The 22,604-nt window shown below is 39.0% G+C and overlaps 1 protein-coding gene across 8 annotated transcripts in view; it reads right to left on the bottom strand.

Annotated features, from left to right (window-relative positions):
• TUNAR (transmembrane neural differentiation associated intracellular calcium regulator) overlaps positions 1-22,604 on the bottom strand; it is a 166,098-nt gene that overhangs the window by 18,104 nt on the left and 125,390 nt on the right. The window contains exons 1-2 of one of the 8 annotated variants that reach the window (XM_074868721.1): positions 20,199-20,351; positions 10,450-10,744 (exon numbers count right to left, since the gene is read on the bottom strand). The exons of 3 other annotated variants lie outside the window; for them this stretch is intronic. In XM_074868721.1, coding sequence (XP_074724822.1) covers positions 10,450-10,488 — 39 coding nt within the window. In that variant the 5' untranslated portion in view covers positions 10,489-10,744; positions 20,199-20,351. Of the gene's footprint in view, positions 1-10,449; positions 10,745-10,919; positions 11,162-11,227; positions 11,308-11,567; positions 11,637-20,198; positions 20,352-22,604 lie in introns of those variants that run through there. 4 more of the 8 variants (XM_074868724.1, XM_074868720.1, XM_074868722.1 and 1 more) reach the window with 4 other exon arrangements.

Raw genomic sequence — 22,604 nt, 5'->3', positions numbered from 1 at the left:
CATCTATAGAGGTTGTTTAGTGCAAGTGTAAATAAACACCCTAAATGGAGATATGCAGTCATTTTAAGAGGAGACAGAAGATATCAGTTCCTTTCATAGTGAATCGTTTTCACAGAGTTTTGTGTCTGACAAACAGGCTGTTTGCATGAAACTAAACAAGACATGCTAAATCTTGGAGATACCCAGTTGCAGAGCAGCTCTGCTAATACCAGTGACCAGCATGCAAAGGCATTGTGCAGAGACACAGAGATACGTGCTGAACATTTGCTGAAGCCCTAAGTATGTGGCAGATAAATGTCTGAAGCAGGAAAAGAATGGAAAGAAAGCTTCAGGTAAAGAAACGAAGTGCAAAGCCCCAGACTGTTCCTATTTTCTACCACAGCAACTTGTGCCAGCGGTGATGACGAATCCAGCCAGTGGTGTGATCCAGCTGTGGAAGAAATCAGTGGCACAATTTTCCCTGACTCCACCAGGTACTGGATTAGGCTTTGAAAGCAAAAGTTGCCCAGATAATCAATAGTGGCAGAAACAAAAAATACTTTTTCATAACTTACCAAATTGCTAGCATATGTATTGACCCTGTGTATATATTCCTGTGTTAGTCCCTGAAAATGACCCACATAGTAAATGATCAGCTCCAGCAGCCTCAAAGAAGAGAACCATGTGACAACGATGATTCACAGAAAGTACCTTTCTTTTGGCTGTCCTATTCTCATTTAGTAACAGCTTGTACTGAGAACAGCCCCTGCCTCATGCTGCAGCATTGCTTTCTAGTTTAGGTATTTAAGGAAAAGTATAGATACACCCACAGAGACATCAGTAAAGATCAGTGGCAAATGATCTTCACTGCAAAAAGCATTAAAGATAATGAAAGTATTAATCATTCATACCGAATATCAACATAAAAATCTACATGCAACGCTGATAACTGGGACTAGATATGTGATAAAGCAGACAGCGAAACTAGTTATTCACCTTTTAGACACCTTTTGTTTTGTGTGCTTGCAGAGTTAGTTATGGAAGTTGCATTCACTTAGAACTTAATTCTCTAGAAGAGACTGTTTCTCTTACTGTTTGTACAGTATTTACCACTGTCAGGCCCTGATCTCAATAATTGATAATAGCTGCAATCTTTGTGATAAGCACAGGAAAAAAAAAAAGACTTCCAAACTTCAAGCACACCTTCTTCTTGGGTACAGTTCACTTTCTTGCAGGGGCTCATGGTGAGCCTTGCAGCCCTGCTGAGCACTTGCAGCTCCTGCAGGTACAGCAGGGCCGAACCTTGCCAATGGCTCGTAGAAGCAGCTTCTGCTGCTGCCTCTTGCTTCTTGCCCACAGCCAAGCAGAGCACCCAGCTCTGCTCAGCCTCATTGCTTTCCACGTGTCCTTCAAGATATGAATTGCTCATGTGCTATAATAGATCCAAGAGGTTTCCTTTGAGCTCACGGTCCTGCACAAACATAAATTGATGTATTTATTTTATTCTAGGTTATATGAAAAAGCATCACCCTTGCATATTTGTGCTGTATCACCCATCCAGTAAACTAGAAGAAGCAGAGCCAAATCCTGAGAGGGTTAAGCCAGTCAACCTACATCAATGAAGACCATCTGAAAGCATAGACATTGTTTGGCATATATCTTAAACTGTCAGGAGGAGCAGCCAGTGAGCAATGCAGCACTTGACCTGTCAGCATGATACAGATCATTTACATAGCTTTTTACAAACATTAACAGATTAATTCTCACCTTGGGACACACAAGCAAGGTTCAGTAGCCCTGATGAACAGATCTGGAAGCTGACTCACACTGGTTGTAACCTGATTTCCAGGAGAACGCAGCATCTTTGCTGCCTTATAATAGCAGAGAAGGGGAGGGGACTTCATACCTCCAGACCAGGAGAGTGATGCAGGTAGCAACTTTGGCCCAGCCACTTGTCTCCGTGGGGAACTAGAGCTATGGGGACTTTCTTAAGTGCTGATTTCCTGGATCCTCTTCAATTCACACCAGCTGTGGAGGATGGTAGCTCTCACCCTGGCACAGAGGACACGGACGCATTCATGTGCAAAGCAGTGCATTTCACACGCAAAGGGTAAAGCCAGCCAAGCAGCTGAAGTGGAAAAGGCCTACCTGGTTGCAATTTCCTTACCCAAACAGCTATCCAAAGCATCTCAGCTCATTTCAGTGGGATCTGTTTCTAAAAGCAGTAGCAGTCATCAGATACAGTCATCATGAAAGTTGAGTCCTGTGCACAAGGTTTGGGCTTTGCATTGAGGAGTGATGGGTACAGCCCACAAGATCACACTGACAGAGCCCATAGACCAAGAGAGAAAGTGGGACATGGCTGTGGCCCGTGAGGCCATGCTGGCTGTTTTGTTTAATTACCTGGGAGACATCATTTGTGCACACATTGTTTATGCAGCTGAGGGCTCTGTTCTTAGCAGTATCACCAAGGGCTGAGGAGTTATCCCCACAGGGGACTGGGAGATCAGGTCCCTGGAGAGGCAGGACAGGCAGTGAACCCACAGCTGTGTCTCTGCAGGAGGGGCATGCATGTATGTATGCACTGAAGGGGTGAGAGGCTCAGTTCATACACTCATGAAATGGATGGGTGTTCCCAGATACACTGTCATGGGGATTAGAGATGTGTGTCCACACAGCTGAGATGGACACAAAAAGGGTCAAGGAAAGATGCGTCTGTACAAGCATCTGCTAGAGATGTGTGAGCAAGGAGGACATGCCACCAGATTCCTAAGATATATAGTAATTCACGTGTTGTAACTTGGTAAAAATGTTTGGGACTTATCCCTAAAGAACTGATGTCAGGAAGGTCTCCTCTGTTTTATGAAGGAAATTGCTTATTGATCCTGTCTGTTTGCATCATATTCACACCATACTACTCCCGTGCTTAACCTGCAGGTGATTCAGAAAGGTGGTTTCTCTCTTCATGCATGACTTGACTTGTGCAGAGAGATGCTGCACCTCCATGTGAGGGTCCAGAGAAGAGCCATGGATAGGAACAGGTTGTGAGATAGGGAGCACTAGTGTTTCTGATGTTAAAATCCCTGTGATGCCCATTTGGTGTGCCTTCTTCATGTACTCATAAATCTACTGAGAGACAGATGGGAGATCACAAATAAACTCGGAGACATTCAGCAAAACTACTGTAGGATTCTAACATTAGGCATTAGAGGTCTACTTACTTTTTTTTTTTATTTATTTTCCAAAGGAATATATTCTTTTGATCTATCTCCTCTTGTGAAACATTGCAGTTGTGACTTGTGGTCTTATACTAGCTTACTAAAATTCAGTGAGGAGGACCGGAATTATTTTGTAGTGAGCATGAATGGATGGAGCAAATGCTCTGTGGGCCTTCTGCATTAAACATCCCCTGCATGGTTTTCAGGGTGGGGACAATGAATAGACCTAAAGATATCAGTGATCCCTTACAATTCCATTAGAAAGCACATGAACGGATGCAGAATTTAAGGGATAACAATTAGGAGCAGAAGTAACAGACCAACCCTTCCTCAATCAGCTCTGATGTGCTAGTGATATTAAACCCGTATTACAAGGTACCTCACATTGCACACTCAGGATGTTCCCAGTGACATGACATGACACATTGAATCACTCTGAGCGTTACACAAGTCATATCAGAGATGCTGTTCCCTTTATGCTGAGTTAACAACATCTCCGAGTGGCTCCAAAGGAGCAGGTACAATGTAGATTGTCACACATTTCTATAGCAGTGTTTTGAGAATGCATCCAGCTGTGCCAAAGTCCAAAGCATTTTGATGCAATGTAAAGTATTTGCTATGGAACTAAAACACAGGAACCCAAAACAAATGGATATGACATCAGTGAAACCAATGACTCTTCCTAAGGAAAGCTGTCTTTTCTAGCTTTGATTAATACAGATAGAGAACAAGTATTATGTTCAGCAGCACAGAAACAATACAATCCTAAGTGCCATTGTGGTCATCCATTAAGAGACACTTTCAAGAATGTTTTGATAGCCCTTCCAAAGTCCTACCTTCTCCTGCTAATTATTTTGTACTGTTTCTATATTCAGTGAAAAGTTACATTTGCAGTGAATACTTGAACAAAAACCTTTCAACCAGTTTTTGGTTTAGGCACAAAGTAAAAATATAAATTAAAACAACACACAAGTCACAGGTCTTAACAAACAGTCTTGTCATCTGCTTTCTCATCCAAAAAATTAAATGGTTTTGTTTTCAAGCATCAGATCTGCCTTCCTTAAAGGAAAGTTTCTGGTACTCTTAATACAGTTCAGTAACATCTCACAGACAATATTGCTAGGTTTTGGGATGTGTCAAAGTCCTATTTTTTCTCAACAAATATATCACAGTTTCACGTTGAGGAGAAAGTGATGTTTTTCAATATCTAAGCACACATGCATAAAATGCTAAGTCCCAAATTTTCAGAAGTCAGAAGTCAAGAATATGCACTGCATTAATATCCACATTAAAGGGGAACAAACTATTAAGGCATGATTTATATTCACAAACACCACATTGTTTTCTACTCACACCACTCTTTTCTGTCTAGCTTGGTTGAAAACTGGAACAGGCATTCCTCCACTCTGTTTTCTCATAAAGAGATGTACCAGACATCCTTTACCCTTTTTGCAATCTCTTACTTTATCAAACCTTACTGATCTCTTCGGTTCATCAAGTTTTGTTTCTGAGGCTCTATCATGACTCAAATGCTTTATGTTCATGGACTTCAGTGGTTCTCCAATGTTTCTTAGACAACTAAAAATCACCTTACTTGTCAAAGTTCAATAATTATCCTACTATAATAATTAGATTTATTCTCCTGATCTATTAATGTTGTAGAAAATATACAAATATTATAAAGCCCATGCTCAGATCCTCAAAGGTATTTGGATCACTTAGCCTCCCTGATTTAAAAAAGAACTAGGGGCCATATGATAAGTTCTTAAACACCAGCATGTGTTTGAACTTAAACACTTTTATGTATTCTAATATCCAAGGTTTCACGGAAAAAATGCCAGCTTAACTGGAAAAGTCTTTCAGAACCTCTTTTGTGATATTTAGAGATAACATTAGGTTTAGTTTAGGACAGAGGGCTGTAGGCTGGGGACGACCCTGTACACCATCACTGCTGATGAAAATAGAGTGCAGGTGATCCTCCTGGCTGCCCTGAGTTCTGTGCATTGGAGAATAGTATTTTGAAGCAAGTTATGGAATTGCTCACTATAATGAAGTATGTATTGGCTAAGGCATTCCTTTCTAACCCTTTTCCATTGTAAGCCTATAAAAAGTTAATGTCAGAAAAAATAAAAGAGTGTACTCGATGCAGTAGGATGCATTTTAAGTTCTCTTCTTAACATTTCTCAGGAATAAAACCAAGTGAGATGACATTTCCAGAGGAGGTACTGCTTTTAATCAGACTTTCATACCCTTCTACATTAGTATGTCATTGGGTAATTGGGTAAGTACAGTATCTGTTAGCATCCAGAAGTGTGTCACACCGGGAGCTGTACAAGTAGACCAGAGTGAGGCAGATACCCCTTAAGCTTCTGGGATATTCTGCTGCAGAGTCATTCCAAAACTCTGGCACATTTGCAAAAAGCTTTTTTCCTTCTCAATGTGTACAAAATTTTCCTGGGTTATATTAAGATGCCAAGACAGGTTTCTTCCCCAATTTCAGATGCAATTTTAGCAGCTAAGTACTTTTTGTACAAACTGTCTTTTCCTTTTTTCATAGAGAGGATAAAAAGCTGAAAGATTACTTTGGACAGAGGAGGGATACCGGAGTTAATAAGAATCACTGTTACATACCATATTCTCTGTGTCATCTTTTTGCTTACAAGTGCTGGATTCATAATGATCTGTGTGAATTCTAGATAGCAAGTCATCAGTCTTTTTATGTTTTAACTTGATTTTTTTCTGTGTTGAAATTTGATTCATTTACCAAGAGCCCTCAAAACCCTTACATACCCCCACAGCTATCCCTAAACCCTGACAGTATGAACAGATATACATGTACATCCCCCAGAACCTGTATGGCATGTTTAAGATATTTCTCTTCAGTAATTTTCTGTTTAATCTAGGATATACTTCCCCTGTGTAGTAAAGAAATTATGTAACTAATGGTTACATTCAAACAGAATGGCTCAGAAGAGAAAAAAGAATTTTTAGGACAACTGTGTCAGACTGGAAAGGAAGTACGCATCAATAATTCCCTTTCGCATTTGATACTTCAACTAGTATTAACTTAAAAGTCCAAATGCAAGTTATTAAGCAAAAAAATGATCAAAACGAAGAGCAACCTTGCAGGGATAGTGATGAACTGAGAATAAGGACATTTGGGTTCAATTTCGAACTCTTCCTTTGCCAGTATAGCTTTGGGCAGTTTATTTGTTCTTCAGTTCCTTATCTATTTAATAAGGATATTAATACTCGATTAATTCTACTCCTTGCCTGCATGCTTTTTGAAGGCCTCTTGAAGGTTTCTGTAGTAGAAATTACTTCTTCTGGTATCTGTAAAACTCTCAGCAAAATGGAGGCCTGCTTTTTGTTGAAGACACAAAAAGAATTAAAGGAGGGAATCACAGTCAGATCTTACGTCTACCGTAGACATGGTAAGAACTGCTGTTCAGTATCAGTAATATGGGCTATACAACATGTAGTGCTTTTAATTAAAGAACTGACCACTGAGAGACAACAAACATTGCGACAGCTATAACAGATCTAGTTAAAAATCTACACAATAAAAAATTTCACTGTCAACAAAAAAATAATTTAAATGCTGCAAATTTTCACTGAGAAAAAACATAAACAGATATCAGTACAATTTTTTGTAACAAATGAAAGTTTGATTAAAAATGTTAAAATGAAATGTTATGTCATTTTGAAATCATGGATTTTTAGAGCTTTTAGTTTTTTAAAAATATTATACATTTTCAATTTTTTATTCTGGTTTATGAAAAACACAGATGTTGATCTACTGAAATTTCTTGTCAGATAAATATTCTTTCTGTGGTTATTTATGTTAAACAACAAAAGTTACAGACTCATTTGGTTTTGTTTTGGGGTTTTTTTGTGGGCCTTTCAAAAATCAGGTGTTTGCTGGATCTTGAATCAAGACAGTTCAAGGCATTCCAAGTACAGAAACTGCTTATGTGTTGTATTATTAAAGTACATTTTTCTTCACTAGAAATAGCTGCTGCAAGTGTGGAAAGTATTTCCACTATTCAGTATAACTTCCCTGATAATGCAGATGGTTCAATCTCTAATTCACATAGTTTATCTAAAGAAACAGTTCAATAGACTGAACTGAAATACATGTGTTTTCAGCATCAGACCTTTATTGAATAGTATCTTAAAAGAAAAGGAAATTGCTAGTTTTACTTGCTTTAGAATTGGCAGAGAAAGCCAAATACAGCTGCTGTGCAAATGTTTAAAGTAAATTATTAAAAATGTCACTAAAGAAAGAGTTCTAAGTCACAGTAAATCATTGACAGAAATGTCTGCTAAAGACAACGAACATCCTGTATCATGCAGTACCTTCTCTCTCAAAATCACACACTCCTTAGAAAATAATCCGCTATTCTTGCTATGTGTATGTTTCTATTATAGGGATGAAAGAAACAAATGAACTTATTGTTTCATTAGTGTACTGGATAAATTTAAAGGTTGCTATGCTTGCTTTTTCTACTATTTTTCTTTTTTCCATAAAGCATAACCTAGCACAAAAAAAATGCACTCTATTCTGAAAAGGAACTGTTCTTTACAAATTACAGTGAAGGAAATATTACTTGTCATGTAATATATATCCTAATAATATAGACATTTATAAGCACGAAAAATCACACAGGGAAAAAAAATCCAGATGATTCTATGCTTCCTATTTCAATATATATCTACATTCTGTAAAGAGTTTACTGTAATCATGACTTCACATTGTGTTTCTGTACCCTGAAGATATATATGTTCCTGGACCAAGTAAAGAGCTAGACATCATGTATTAACTAAAAAATGAACATATTTAATGTAGTAGAAAGCTTGGTAAGTGTCTTGAACCTAATAATAGTGAGTACTTTCATAAGATCAGTGATATTTTAAAGGAATTGGTTTGGGGGGTTTTTATAAGTAGCTGGAAAAATTGACAATACCTAGTAGCAATGTTAATACTGTCACAAGAATAAATAAGGCAATGAATGATTCCAATAAGAATATACTTCTCTTGGATTTGGAGACCACTAATAAAAGTAAACTTTTGCATACTCTGATAATCCTTCACTAACAATGTATCTGTACTGTTGCATGATCTTTAAGAATGTAATTAACCTATTTTGTTGTCTTAATTACAAGGCAAAAGGATTCACATGGGTAAAAGGAAAAATTATTTTGTTTAGAAGGGAAATACATATTATGCCTGAAGCCTAATAAATCTGTTGCCGTGACAATCAAAGAGCCTGGTTTTATAAAACCTTTCAAAATTTATTCACATGAGTAGTTCTTACTCATACAAGTTGTCCCATTGATTGAAAATAGAACTACAGATATGAGGAGAGATTTACAATGGGAAACTGAATTTAGGATGCAATCCTTGTTGACCTAAAGAGCTGAGGGAACTACTTCCACAAGTAAGAGCTTCTTTCAGCAACGAAGATTGGAAGATGACATTTATGGGTTGTGTTGTCCTTCCTCGGTTTCCTTATTGGTTCTTATACTAGTCACACATTTTAGATGGTAAAATACACAAAAAATCTACTTCAATGCACATATATGCATATTTTGAACCTTTACTTCTAAAATGAAGGCTGGTTCCTCTGAACCCTACTGAAAAACTGTCACACTACAGGAATGTATTTGTATTGTCTCTCCTCCTACTGCAGTGATTTGAAAAAGCTGCATAACCATTCCCTCTCTCCATAAGAGTTTGTGTTACGGAGTCCTTCACCATACGAGGAGGACGTGTATTGGGAACTACCACAAAATTCCATCTTTTGAATAGGATTTAAGCTCTGATTCTTGTTCATGAGTCCTGGTGTGGTGTGGCCTGGCCTGGCCTTTTTACTTTGTCTCTTTGCATCCCTCTCACCCTTAAAACCTGCTGCTGGGAACCTGTCACCTCCATACCCAGCTGGACAGCCTGTGATAACTACCACACAAACCCACTCCTGGTCCGTTTCTAACCCCATCAAAAGCAGTGGGATTTGACAGGGATTACCCTCAGAGCAGGGGCAGGCCCTTACCACAGTTTGCTCCTCAAGAGGCAGTTGAGGAAAAAAACTTTCCCTCTTCCAAACTCAGTGATCAACCAGAATGCATAAGAAAAATACATATATTTCACATCACCACTCTTTCATCTTTTAGTTCTACCTTAATTTCTGAAACAGAGAGCCAAGCAAACCAGGTTTTCTGGAAAACTAACCTGTTCTTCCATCTCAGTACACTCACTATATAATTCCTGATATGCTTGGCAATTTCCTGATAATGACCCTAAATTTTGGTACATCGGGTAGTTAGTTAATAATATCACCTTGCACTCCACTAGCACCTTTCATCCAGGAAGATGAAAGCACATTACAGCTGTTAATGAAAAGTATCTCACAACATCCACTGAAGCCTTTTATAATAATTCTCAACACCCTGCTAATGCATGACAAAAATTACTTGATATGAGAACACCTTGTACTGGGTTTGCTTATTTTATGACTTGGGTCATATCAAGAGTAACATTGTCATAATTCACAGTGGTCATTTTTTGGCTTTTTAATGTGTGTAAAAGGATCTGCCTTCCACTGTATCTAAAACACAGCATCCTAGTCTGCATTTGATATTTGTTTCTCATAGGAAACAAAATAAAGTAAGTATTTTGTACGTGCAGATTTTTCAGACATTCAAAACCCTTTTATAGCTTTTATTTACTCAGATAATACCTGTTCAGAACTATTCTTACGTCGATACAGGATTTCTTTTACCTTCTATTTTTGCCTTCTAGCGGTCAGTGCATGACTGAGGTGCAGGAAAGGTATAGCACCATGACCCCAGAGAGACAGACAGAGCGAGAGAAAGAGGAGGCAGGAGGAGGGGAACGCAGGGAGGGAAAAAGAGAGAAATGTCAAAGCAAATTCTTAAACATCCTCTTTAGCATGGAAATATGTACAATACAGCTACCGATGTTCCAGTCCAAGTGCAAATGACAGCACAGGTGTGCACAAACACACACACGCACATATACACTGTCACAAAGCAAGAGAGAAAGACAGAAATGATCTTACAAAGCTGCTGCAGTAATCAGGACACTTGCTCCTGGAAACAACCATACAAACAAACATTCTTTTGTTAGCTTTCTACATTTTTTCACTTTTCATTTGATAATTGCTATTGTTTTTACCTCTCACCATAACAGAAATATGGTTATTATTAAAAGGAAGGAAAAAGGCCTTACCATGCAGTGCATCAGGAAGAGATGAGAAGCACAGAGCATGCTGCAGAGATTAAGCTCAGCATGGCATTCAGATATCCTTTGGAATTGAAGAAAATTGTCCAACCCATTCTTCCTAACAAAGCGGACAAGTTTTCTCTAGGCTTGAATTTTTCACCAGAAATCAGATCCTTACAATGCATTATATTTTCTTCTTCAGGAGATATATTTCCTCCAGTTAAGTTTCAGCTCCGCAATGCCATTTCCAATCAGCTCTAAGAAGTTCTTCATTCCCAGATTCGTGGTGTCATCAGAGGGACTCCAAAGAAAATCAAAGAAAGAAAGAAAAAAAGAAAATAATACCTTACCAAAGCCCTGAAATTACTATGCAGAAAAGGAGAAGGAAAAAAAAAAAAACCCAACAAAAAAACCCAAAAAAACAACAACCCCTCATTTATTCTATTATCTATGTGTTTCACAACAATCAGTACTACCTCTTTGGTCTCATATATGCAGTGCTGATTACTTGTAATAAAGGAAGAGGCAAAAACTTTCCCAATTCACACATGATGCATTTTCATTACTGCTGCTCAACTGTGTACTACCAAACAACCCTTCTCATCCTGAGGAATCTTTAAAAACATCTGACAAAAACATCACCTGTCCCTTTCCCTTCCCAAAGAACATGAATATTAGAATTTCTAGAAGAGTGTTGGAGAAAGCTTGACAAATAACCCAAAACCACAAATTAGATCTAAAAGCAAAAGCCTCAAAGCAGGAGAGTTCTTGAGCAAGGAGATACCTTGCCTGAAAAATTTGGGGACACGCACTAAGTCATCGTAAGGAAGGAGAAAGGGATAAAGAACAGTGGGTAACAGGGGGTTTGGAGAGGATGGGGTGGGACCGAATGGGTCTCAGGCGGGAGTGGGATCCTGAGTCACCCTCAGCCTCCTGCCTCCTCGCTGACAGCAGCTCGGGTTTCCCCTGCACTTTCTGCAAAGCATATTAATTGATTCTGGTTGCTGAGCAACTAACTCTGGGGAGCCACATCGACGGCTCCGGCTCCGGCACAGCTTCAGCAACAGCAGCAGGGAGAGGGGACGGTCTCCCCTGCCTCACTCCTCCTCTTGGGGCTCACTCACCCTCCCCAGATTGCCTTCAGCTGCCCTGCAGGAAAGCTTTGCAAGGAAAAGGAAAAAGCCCCCGTTAATGTATCAGGGAGAGGAGGTGGGTTGTTCCCCCCACCCTGTGAAGCATTGGCAGGGCTCAGGCGAGCAGCCCTACTTCATGCTGACAGCACCGCTGCAGCCCCAAAGGGCATCCTCAGCCCTGCATGGGGTGTTAGGACTGGGGGGGTTGGCGAAGCCATGGGAAACCCACCCAGGCATGGTGAGATAGGTGAACCAGTGTGGTGAAGCTGGGTTAACCCTCTAGTTCTCCAGGCACACTTCAAAGATGTTAAAATGACAAGTTACGCCAAATCATGGGTTCAAAAGTGAGTTTCCAGTTGAAGCTGTGGCCGCTTAAGCTCTGTCCCTGCAATAATGGGGTAAATGTATTATTTATTTCTGACCTCTTTATCATGTTGCACTTCAGACAGAGCAGGCACTTCTCTGGCTGAAAGGGTACACAGTAAGCCAGAGCCACCATCCAGAGGAATTGCCTGGATGTCTTTGTCAGAGACTGCAAAATGGAGCTCTCTGACATAACCTTGTCGTTGCTTTAACTGATGCTGTGTTTAAATTCCTCATAGGAGAGAAGCAGCAATGAGACCATTTGGTTTTGGCCCATAAAAGATATGGGATAACTGGGTAACTGGAGCTGGCTCCAAGGGGCTCCCTCCTAGAGTGCCTTGACTGATGGTCCCATAAGAAAGATACAGAAGATTTCTGCAAGGTTGATGCCAAGTGGATGGACCCTGAACAGGGCCTGACCACTGCAATTTGTGGCAGGGCTTCCACAGACTTCTGCAGCTCTAGAGCCTGAAAAAAACCCTTCCAAAACACCCCAGTGTCTGAAACAAGACATTTCTCTTGTGCTCTCATTTTGGAGAAATCGTTAGATGGTGGCATTTGTTCAGCACTGACTAAGCTGTCTTTCCGTTGCACAGGTAAGATGTAAGAAATGAAAAGACATCAAGATTTCTCTCCCTGTGACCTGGCAGTAAGTGCAATATCAGATCTTGGCCAAACTGCTCATGCGTGATTACTGTCAAAGACCTGAGCTAGATCAGCTCTTTATTCTGTTATAGTGATAGGACAAGTTAAAGGTCAAGGTTCTGAGAACTGCCTTAGCTTGCAGTCACTTAGACAGAATTATCTAATTCTCCCCTTGAAAAACTCCAACCTATAGCTTGTGTGCATTATCTAAATGGCAAACACCGGGTCTTTGTGAAAAAGAGACAGGTTATCTTAAGCAAAAGAGTAACTTTTCTGACAGTAGCTTAGCTCCACCACACTCTACTTTCATGCTTTATAAAGAAAGATCTACAGTTTAGTCTCATTTTCTTGCCAAAGCCAGATGCTTCATGTATATTCAAAGCTCAGGAAGGACCATCAGATCAGGTTAGCAGAGCTGCTGTATGAAACAGATTGCAGAACACAGTCACTTCATCCAATATGTCTATTGATATGAGCATATACTGGGTATTCCTAATCCCCCACGTACAACATACAGAGAAATGTGGGAACTTCAGTATTGATTTAGTAAATGAAAGTCATTTAGCCTCCTACCAACAACAGAAAACAGCAGGATAATTCTAAGGAAGATATCCTGTAGTTCACCTACTCCATGAAAATGTGTCTCCTGAAGTCTTCTAACATACTAAACATAGATTAAATACATTAAAACACACTAAAACCACACATAATAAACACAGACTGTTCTTGACTTATATGGTCACTGATTTATATAGTTAATTTTGTATCACTGATTCTCCCTTTATCTCTTCTTATGACTCTTTGGACATTTCTTTTGACTATCTCTCATAGTACTTCATCTTTTTTCCTGGATAGGAATAAATCCAACAAGGTTTCCTCTAGCAGTGGTTGATGCAAATAATGTATTTTGTTGTTTGTCACTGCTCATATATGACATTGCTTCCTTTAGCCCACAAGTTTACTTGCAACAAAGTGCTGAAGAATGACAAAAAACAGGGTTGAAAGGGAGCTAACCCACCTCTGTTTTACAGCAGGATCAATCACACACATGATTCAAACCACAACACTAGTCCTGGGAAGTGGCTTTCTAACCAGTGCCTACAAGTCTCCTTTCTGGAGACTCCATGCTTTTAAAAGGCAATTTATTCCAATGCCTCACTACTGTAACTAAAAAAAGGGTATTTCTAAGCTTCATTGCTGCAAAGTTAAACACACTATTTCTTGTCCTATTCACAATGATCAAGGGAAAGAGCTCCTCCATTCCTTGTTGCAACTACCTTTTACATATATAAAATTCATTGTATCTCTTCTCAGTCTCTTCCCTTTCTAGATCAAAAACTTTTCTGAGACTTCACTCTTTTGTCACTTTTTAGGGAATGGTTCATCACACACCTCTGGATCACAACAGTACAGAAAACTGAGTGTGAAATTACATGTGTATAGGGATGCACATTAACGCATGCAAAAGTAAAAAGTAACAGTGTCTGGCTTAGGAAGTGAGTCACATAACATAGGAACAGGGAAACAAGGGGAGGACTGCTTCATCCTGCTGTGATAACAGGGTTAAAATAGTGTTTTAATATTCATTTTTCCTTTCTGAATGAAATGGGGTGACAGAAAGGAGAAGATTAAATACAGCTAGGTTGTGTGTGTCAGTCAATGAGTCCTTCCAACCTGTGGAAGAAGATGGTTCAATTTAAGGGCATAAGGGAAAAAAGACTACTTTTTCCTTTGAATTTGTATTATGATTCATGAAATACTAAATAGAAGAGGGAAGCTAGCACAAGATCTCAAGTAGATAGTACATGAAAAATACAGAAATAGATAGAGAAAAGATTAGGGGGGAGTAAGTGCTTGGGAGTGATGAAAGCCTGGAAAACATATGAACGTTTAGACTAAAGGAACAAAGGGAGGTGGAGAGATTTCCCAGATACTTACAAAGACATTAAGTCTACATGAACACATTTCACCATACATATAGTAAAGAAAGATTTGTTTCAACACGATAAGCTGTAGTTGTTTTATCTTTTCCTTTTACTCCTTTACATTCATGCTTGGTGCCTGTTTTTATCTGCAACAGTACAATCTTTAAAAAGTGTGACAACAAATTATTAATATTTTAATGTGCCTTGTTTTGTACTTTATTTTTACAAGGAGGAATACCAATTTTTTGAAGGTCTCTGTATTGGAGCACATATCATAAAAAGTGCTAAGGAAGGGCAGTTGAAGGGCAAAAGCGATAAAACAACCAACCATAGAAAGGAAGGAAGTCAACAAATGGTGATTTCAAAATGAAAGCAAACTGGCATGTAAGAAGGAGCCACCAGATTATGAAAAGAAATTGTAGGAGAGGTAGGTTTGGAGATGTCAACATTTGATCAATTTTAACCTTTTTTTTTTTAGAAAATACAAGGCTGCTTAGAAAAAAATCAGTCTCTTACAGAAAGCGAGTGCAGTATCTCTCACACAAGGCTTGAATTTAATCTCATATAAATGCTTTTCATTATGCATTGAAAAGGCTGACTAATGCACGTGTTCTGTTCCTATTCCATCTTTTATTTATCTTTTCTCTTCCCACCTTTCTATCCTTTCAATAGTAGCATTATCCTCTTTGAGAAAATGAGTATCCTGCAAGCCTAAGAATCAGAGCAAGCTAGGACCCAGTCAGCCCTCATCCCCTGGGGGAATGGTACAACCAGTGTCCCACCAAACCAACACACCTTGGTTACTGCAGCCGAATCAGACCGGCAGCATCCCTCCATGTTCAAGCCCTGTAGCCACATAGGGCCCATACTACAAGACCGTGGGCATCAAAATCACGGGGGGGTGCAACAAGCCATGGCAAATGGTTGGGCAGAAGCCCATTTCAGATCTTAGACCAGCTCCTCTGTATTGCTGAGACCTGGTAACAAGAGAAAGGCCCCAGGGAGACAAATGGGAAGAAAAAAGACCCTTCTGTCAGTATGTTCTAGTCCAGGGTGTAGGTAAGGACCAAGTGGAAGGATGACATTTGAAGAAAGCAAGTGAGGGCTGCAGCAAGTACAAAGTGGTGGCCCAGGGTAGGGAAACGGTGCCTTCCTCTGGCTGGGCATGGATGCCGGTGCTGCAGGGAGGGCAGTGAGGGTGGATGGGCTCCTTACTGTGCTGGGCAATTACTCTCCCCTAGCCTGAGGCAGAGCAGAGACCCCTGGGGACTTGGAAAATGTGGGCACAGGCTGTCAGGCTTTAAGAAGCTGAAGCATAAATATCTCCCAGGAATCTCCCTGCAAGTGTCAGGAGCAGGGAAGACAAGGGAGCTGGAAGCAGAGCTGTGCCAGCAGTGCTCCTTGGGTGCTCAGACCGCCTCAGCAGCCACTGTCATCAGGAGATGCCTTCCCACAGGGCAGCACAGAGTGCCACCCATGTGGGCTCTGAACTGAGTGACAGGGGAAACCTCCTCCAGTTCACCAACTGCCTGACACAGTATTGCCTGGCCACCAGAAGCAAATGAAATAGGTTGTTTACCAAAACATTGGCCTTCATCATAATCGTACCTTAATACTTGGTAGAGACCATCACTTTATTCCTTTGCAAGCCACACTTTTTCCAATAGCTGCCATTTGAGAACTGAATTAGATTTTTAAAAGCAGTACTGTATGTAAAGGATACAGTAATTTTAACAGAAATGCAAAGATATGCACAGATCATGAAAATAATTTAAAGTATGAAATACAAGGTTTAATTCAATTATGAACCAAATTTTAATTAAAAACCTCTGAAAATAATTTGCAAAGATGTTTTCTGGGTATGTTTCTCATTTTGACCTTTCAATACCCTGTGTCTCAATTACTATTCAGTCAATTGCAGCACAAACAACTGAATTGATTTCTTGCCTTTTTAGTTTAAATGCCATCATACATGCATGAGAGTCTGAGCTTCAGTGAGTGCATTTCCAGATCATCATCAACAATTAATTGGAAAATCTAACCATAAGAAATAGACTTTCATTCAAAAAAAAATACAAAAGCATGACAGAGGATGTACACATAGTTCCATCTATCTGCAGTATACTTAGCATCCCTAAAAATTATTTCTAACATACTTTAAATATAATATTACTGTAATAATTATTTTCAATATTCTATATGGCAACCGGTCTTGTTCTTTTTTAGTTTCCACCAGTGCAAATCAGACTAAGATATCATAGTTGTCAAAAACTTGCAACAGTAAGGAGATAGTACAACCAATGGTAAGTAAAGACAGTAAAATGCAAAATATTTTAGATTTGTTGTTCTCTTTCTTTTTAAATACTACAACCTAACCACTAACTGACTAAGGAATGATAAAAGGTTACAGAATGATAAAAGGTTACAGCGTGTGGTTACTAATTGTTGGGTTTGTTCGTACTTTCACAAGTTAGTCAGGAATTAATTTTAATGGATCTGATTCAAATTTCATTTATAGAGAAGTAAACCTCCTACGTTCAATGATTTCAATGAAATCGTCTTTAATTTACATCAGTGTAGCTATTAACAATAGATACATATTAATAACTCTCCATTGCAGAGTTAGCTTCAGTTTAAATTTGCTGTGTACTGGTAACATAGTACTGCTTCCCTTACATCACCCTAACACTAAAAATAGCATTTCAATATAGCTGTATCAAAAATGTATGCACAAAAATGTGACTACCTGGCTAGCAGCACAACCATATTCACTGCAGAAAATACATATACCAAGTATCTTTTTTCTTTAGAAAAAGAAAACCTGGTAGAAATTAACTTCTTGGCACACAAATGGAACATAAATGAATAATCTCAATTTATTTTAAAAAGGGATATCTTGACTTAAAATGCCATATTGTATAAGCAAGGTGCAGTGGCAGTTGTAATTTTTTGGGGGTCATCAATACTGAACACAAGTTACATGCCAAAATGAGTGGTCTGATCCTACTGCTCTGACCTAGGTAGCAAAACACTCCCTGTTTTCTATGGGAAGAGGACTGGGCTCTGTTCTTAGGAGACCAGTCTCAGACAAAAACTGCTTAGCCTATGGCACCAAGTAGAGACAGACTTGCACCCCTAATGCTGCTTAAATAGACTATGCGTACATTAAACCACTCCAGAAGACAGGTACTATTTTCTAGGAGGTGGTGATGTGTTTGCAGTGTCTGTGTTCGAACCAAAATCTCATTAGAAAAACAGTAATCTTGCTGTACAGCCGTGTAGTAAGATAGGACATGCAACGCATGAATTCACTGAATCTCAAGGGTGATCATCTGCCTGAAATCCTTTTCTAGATAAGCATGTTCGCACATGGTGAAAAAAAAGCTCTCAAGCAGCAACAGTTATTACTGCTGAATAAATATTCACATTATTTCTCAACAGGCAATATACCCACCGGGCAAAAAAAAATAATAGTATGTTAATGAAGGATTAGACAGGCACTGGCTAAATTAGCCCTACTACAGTCTTGTTAAGCTCTTGGGTGTGTATTACATGACATTACTATTTAATACCATAGAACAAAAATTTCTTCCTTTCTCCCCTCCTTTTGTTTTCCTTCTTTTTTATTTTTTTCTTTAATAGAATAGGTGGAGATTTCTTTTCCTGGGTTAACTTCCAAGCATCAAGAAAAGAAACATAACCTGATTATTCATATGATTCACACCTAGAGCTCTTAATTACTATACTACATACAGGACACTGCTAGAACAAACACTGCACAGCAGCCAAAGTAGTCCTAAATATTATTAAATACTGTAAAATGCAGAGTATGAGTGTTGGCATGATACTGCACAAGTACTTGAATAAATGCACTTTGAGGAATTTGACAGAAGCCAGATTTAAGTAACTGCTGGCATTTCTATTCTGAATACCATTATTCTCCGGAATCCCAGTATGTTGACTGGTAAAGCCTTTCAAAACATGATTGTTTATTCTTTGCTTCACAAAAGACTCATCAGCCGGTTTGGTTTGGTTTTCTGTTTGCCACTAGCAGGAGGTATCTTTGTAAGCAGCTTTCTGGTGAAAGTCACTGGGAACAGCTCAGCACGTCCCTGAAGTTCGACAGAGAATGCCCCTTAGCTGGGGGGAAAGCAAACTCTAACAGCCATCTTCAGTCAGGCTCTTTTAAATCATTCTTAAGTAATTACTTACTCCATTGATTCATTTTTTGAAAACTTTACAGATGAATAAAGCACAGGTATTCAGAAGGATTCCTCAGAGCCAACAGTTAAAAGCAAAATATACAAATATAGATCCACAAGGGAGGTACTCCGAAGTATCCCTTCTTAAAAACAAAACAAAACAAAACAAAACTGGCCTAAACGTGTTAACCTTTTATGATATATCTACTTCTTAAATATTCCATTTGTTTTTAAGATTTTGTTTGGTGCTGGTCTCTGTTTAATTAATTAATCACAGTGTTTGCACATCTTGAATGCTTTATTTTAATGTCTCACTCCCTTCTGTGGATTGATCTGCTGTGAGATTTTAATGAGAGCAATTTCTCATGTTTTTATGCAGAATTATTATATGGAGGAGAAAGTGATAATAACTCAGTCTTCTGTTAATTACACATCTAATTATTCTTAGAAGTTTATTTATAATTGTGTCTGCCAGCAGGCTTTGTTTCAATTATCATAGCCAGATTGGAAATGGAGTTTAAATTAATTGCTTTCTGTAAACAACCATATTTTAAAACAAAAAAAAAAAGTATTAATATTTATTTTTTAGCTCAAAATACTCTCTTCTCTGATAGTCACTCTTGTAAACAAATATCTTAGAGAACCATGTAAAATCTTTGCCCTTCAATAATAATAATAATATGTAAGCTAGCAAATGTTCTCAGAGGACAACAAAAAAACTTAATTAAGATAAAAACTATTGATGGTCAAAGGCTCTTTTATTTTTTTTCCAAATCATAAGCAGGGCTTTTATGTTAAAAGTTTTCAAATAGGAAGCCTCACCTCTAGAGGCACAGCAGTGCCATTATTCAAAGAGAGTAAGTGTTCTTTCAAGGGTGAAAGGGAAAGAAATATCTACTTCTGATGCTGTTACATTCCCACTTGCAAGCTAGGAAACCCCTTGTTTACCACAGTACCTCTACAATGACGCAGAACTCATCTGAAACGTAAGCTGCCCTAAGATATCAGTTCAGGAAATCATGTTTTCAGGGAAAAACTGTTCAACAAAAGTCATCTTTAGAAAGTACAATCCTATACATATTATTGCATTTATCATATAGAATAACATTGTTTTAATCAGAGTAATCAATCTAGAAGTAATTATAGGATGACAGAAAGAGATCTAGACTGAAATATTTCACTATGCACAGGTGACTGATGTACACATCCTCTTCCAATAGTATATAAATGTATACAATAGTTGCATATGTTAGGGATTAATTTGGAGTGAGATTCAGATCTTGGCTATAGAAAGCAATAATATTTCTTACAGGTAGTGGATTTGCAACCTGACAGACAGAAAATGACAACATGCAATACTGCATATTTAAAATTTAAGAAATACAGTTTGCCTTCATATCGAACACATTTCCCTTCTACACCAGTCCCCTGTGAGCCCCTGCTCCCTTATCAAAATGAACACTGGATGAGAAGCCCATGAGACTTACCTGTTTGCCTTACAGGAGACGAAGAAGTTTAAAGCATCAAAGTTCTCGTGACAATCAGCCACTAGCATTTAGCTTATATGGAAATAATTACATTCTTCCATCTTTTAGCTTTCTCAGTAAGTGAAAGCTGGTGATGGATGCCAGCAGCCTTGTTAAAATATCACTGTAATCCGTGCAAGCTCTGGAGATTGCTTAGAAAACCAAGTCATAAACATGCAGTGTCTATACTTCACAAGCAGCTCAGCATTTTCCAAATGTGTACACGTCTTCCTTTTCCAATACTGTACTTTACAGAGCACTCTACCTATCTTGATTTGAGTAGAAATAAACACAGTTGTTGAAAGTAAAGTCTACGTGAACAAAAGTGTTTTACATGTTTAAGCTTTCTGACATCAAATAGTTATGATTTTAGGAAAGGAGACAGCCTTTAGGTTTTTTGGTTGTTGCTCTTTCCTCTTAAAAAACCCCCAAAGCTTCAAATAGAGAAGCAAGAAGCAAAGAAGAGGATATAGCAGTTCCAGAAGCAGCAGCCAAGGATGGGTGTCTTGTGATTGCTTTGAGTTAATACTCCTCAGGGGGAGATGAAGAAAGCACAAATACAGCAAAATCTGTCTTACAGAGTAAAAATCTGTTGTATAAGCCAGTCTCTGCCAAAGTAAAACAGCATGTGCATTTATTCCATTAATTTCTAACATACCAGAGTGCAAAGGAAATTCAAAGCTTTCTGTTTATTAGAGCTAAACAGGTAGGAAGAGGGAAAGAAAATTCAGTATATGTAACTACTGTAATTGTTTCTGCTCCCCTGAGAAACATATCAGATAGCTCAAAATCTGTCAGAGATGTGTATGTGAAAGCAGCATTTATCAGTACCACAGAACATTTTACCATTACCAGTACTGTCTGGAGTATATGTGGAGAATGAACATTTAATAATGCTGCATCCCCTAGATACAAATAAACACATCTGTGACTGCTCTTTCTATAGCCTTAACACACCAGGTCTTTGGACTCTCTGAAAAATATGTCTATGAAGGCTGTTACAAGAATCATTAAGTTCTGAACACTTTGGAATAACTGACCCAAATACTGGCACCAAGCAATGGGAACTTCAGCCTAAAAACCCTAATTCAAATCCCACTGAAGCCCACAAAAATAGATTTTGAGAGGCTGTGGTTGAGGACCTTTACCGGCTGGCTCCTGTGTCCCTGGACACCACTACACAACTAGACCACAAAGTCACCAAAAACATCTTAGAAGGAGCTGGTTGAAACCCTGCTCTGACCTGAAGCTCTCCTGGACGCAACAGTGAGATGCTGGGTCTGAATTTGCTTAGATAATGTATGCAGCACAAACACATGCCTGTTCCCTTCAGGGCCAAAAAGAAAACACTCCATTTGATGAGTCCAGTCACAGACCAAAATGCCACTGAGCCAAATGCTATTCAAGCATAAAACAAACTCCCCAGTTGCATGACTTTACAGTCCAGCTGTCACCTTTCATACTTTACACACACACTGCCCACCTGCCATACCACCAAATCTTGCAGAACACAGGGTTCTTGAATTTAAAGCTTTCTAATTATTAACACTGCCATACTTTGGGTTGTTTTTTTCCTGATAGCAGAGCTTGATCTAGCCCTTTCCAATCAATGAAAACATCAGATTTTGAAAAAACAAAATTAACCCTATTTCCATTACCCCAGTTGTTACAGAGGCTAGAGTCAATGTGCATTTGTGTGATACACTGAAAATATGAAAAATGAGGGGAAAAAAATGGCCATCTTTCACATTTGAGCTCTGAGGAACTGCACATGCTAGATACAGCAAATCCTACATCCTTGGCGCAGAAGAAATCATTAATAGCTCAGGGATTTGTCTGAAAATGCTGTAGCACTAAGTTTAGTTTGCATATTCCTTTCTTTGCCATATTCACAATTCTGTATTTTGCTGCAGTGCAAGTACCCTATGCTTATATGTGTGTGGAAAACTGCCTGCCCTTTGATAATGCTTTCGCTGCTGATCTTCTTGCAGGGGAAGATCAGCATCATATATCCCTAACCGTTAAATATGCTGGCAACTCCCTGTCTGTATATAATGCCCAGGTGGAAGGCAAATACTCTTTCTGGATGCTCAGGAACCCCACTGCCTCTGGAAAAGCTGCAGATAGGAAGGCGGGAACAGAGTTTTTTTGAGCATTGCAGAGGAAATCTCAGCCTACCACTCAGTTCAGAAACTTTCAGTGACACCTTGAGTTGTATCAACTCCACTCAGACCCTTCTGTGTCCCTAAAAAGATTTCCCTCTTCCTTGTCAACTCTGCAATTTGGCTGGGTGTTTGCTCCTTTCAGGAGTCTTCCCACTAGCACAGGGCTGCTCTCCAGCCAAGACTTTGAGGGAGCATCACATGC

The sequence above is a fragment of the Strix uralensis genome, chromosome 4 (assembly GCF_047716275.1).
Source record: "Strix uralensis isolate ZFMK-TIS-50842 chromosome 4, bStrUra1, whole genome shotgun sequence".
In the NCBI taxonomy this organism is placed as follows: Eukaryota; Metazoa; Chordata; class Aves; order Strigiformes; family Strigidae; genus Strix; species Strix uralensis.
Note: the sequence above shows the minus strand (reverse complement) of the source record. Positions and strands in the feature narration are given on the sequence as shown.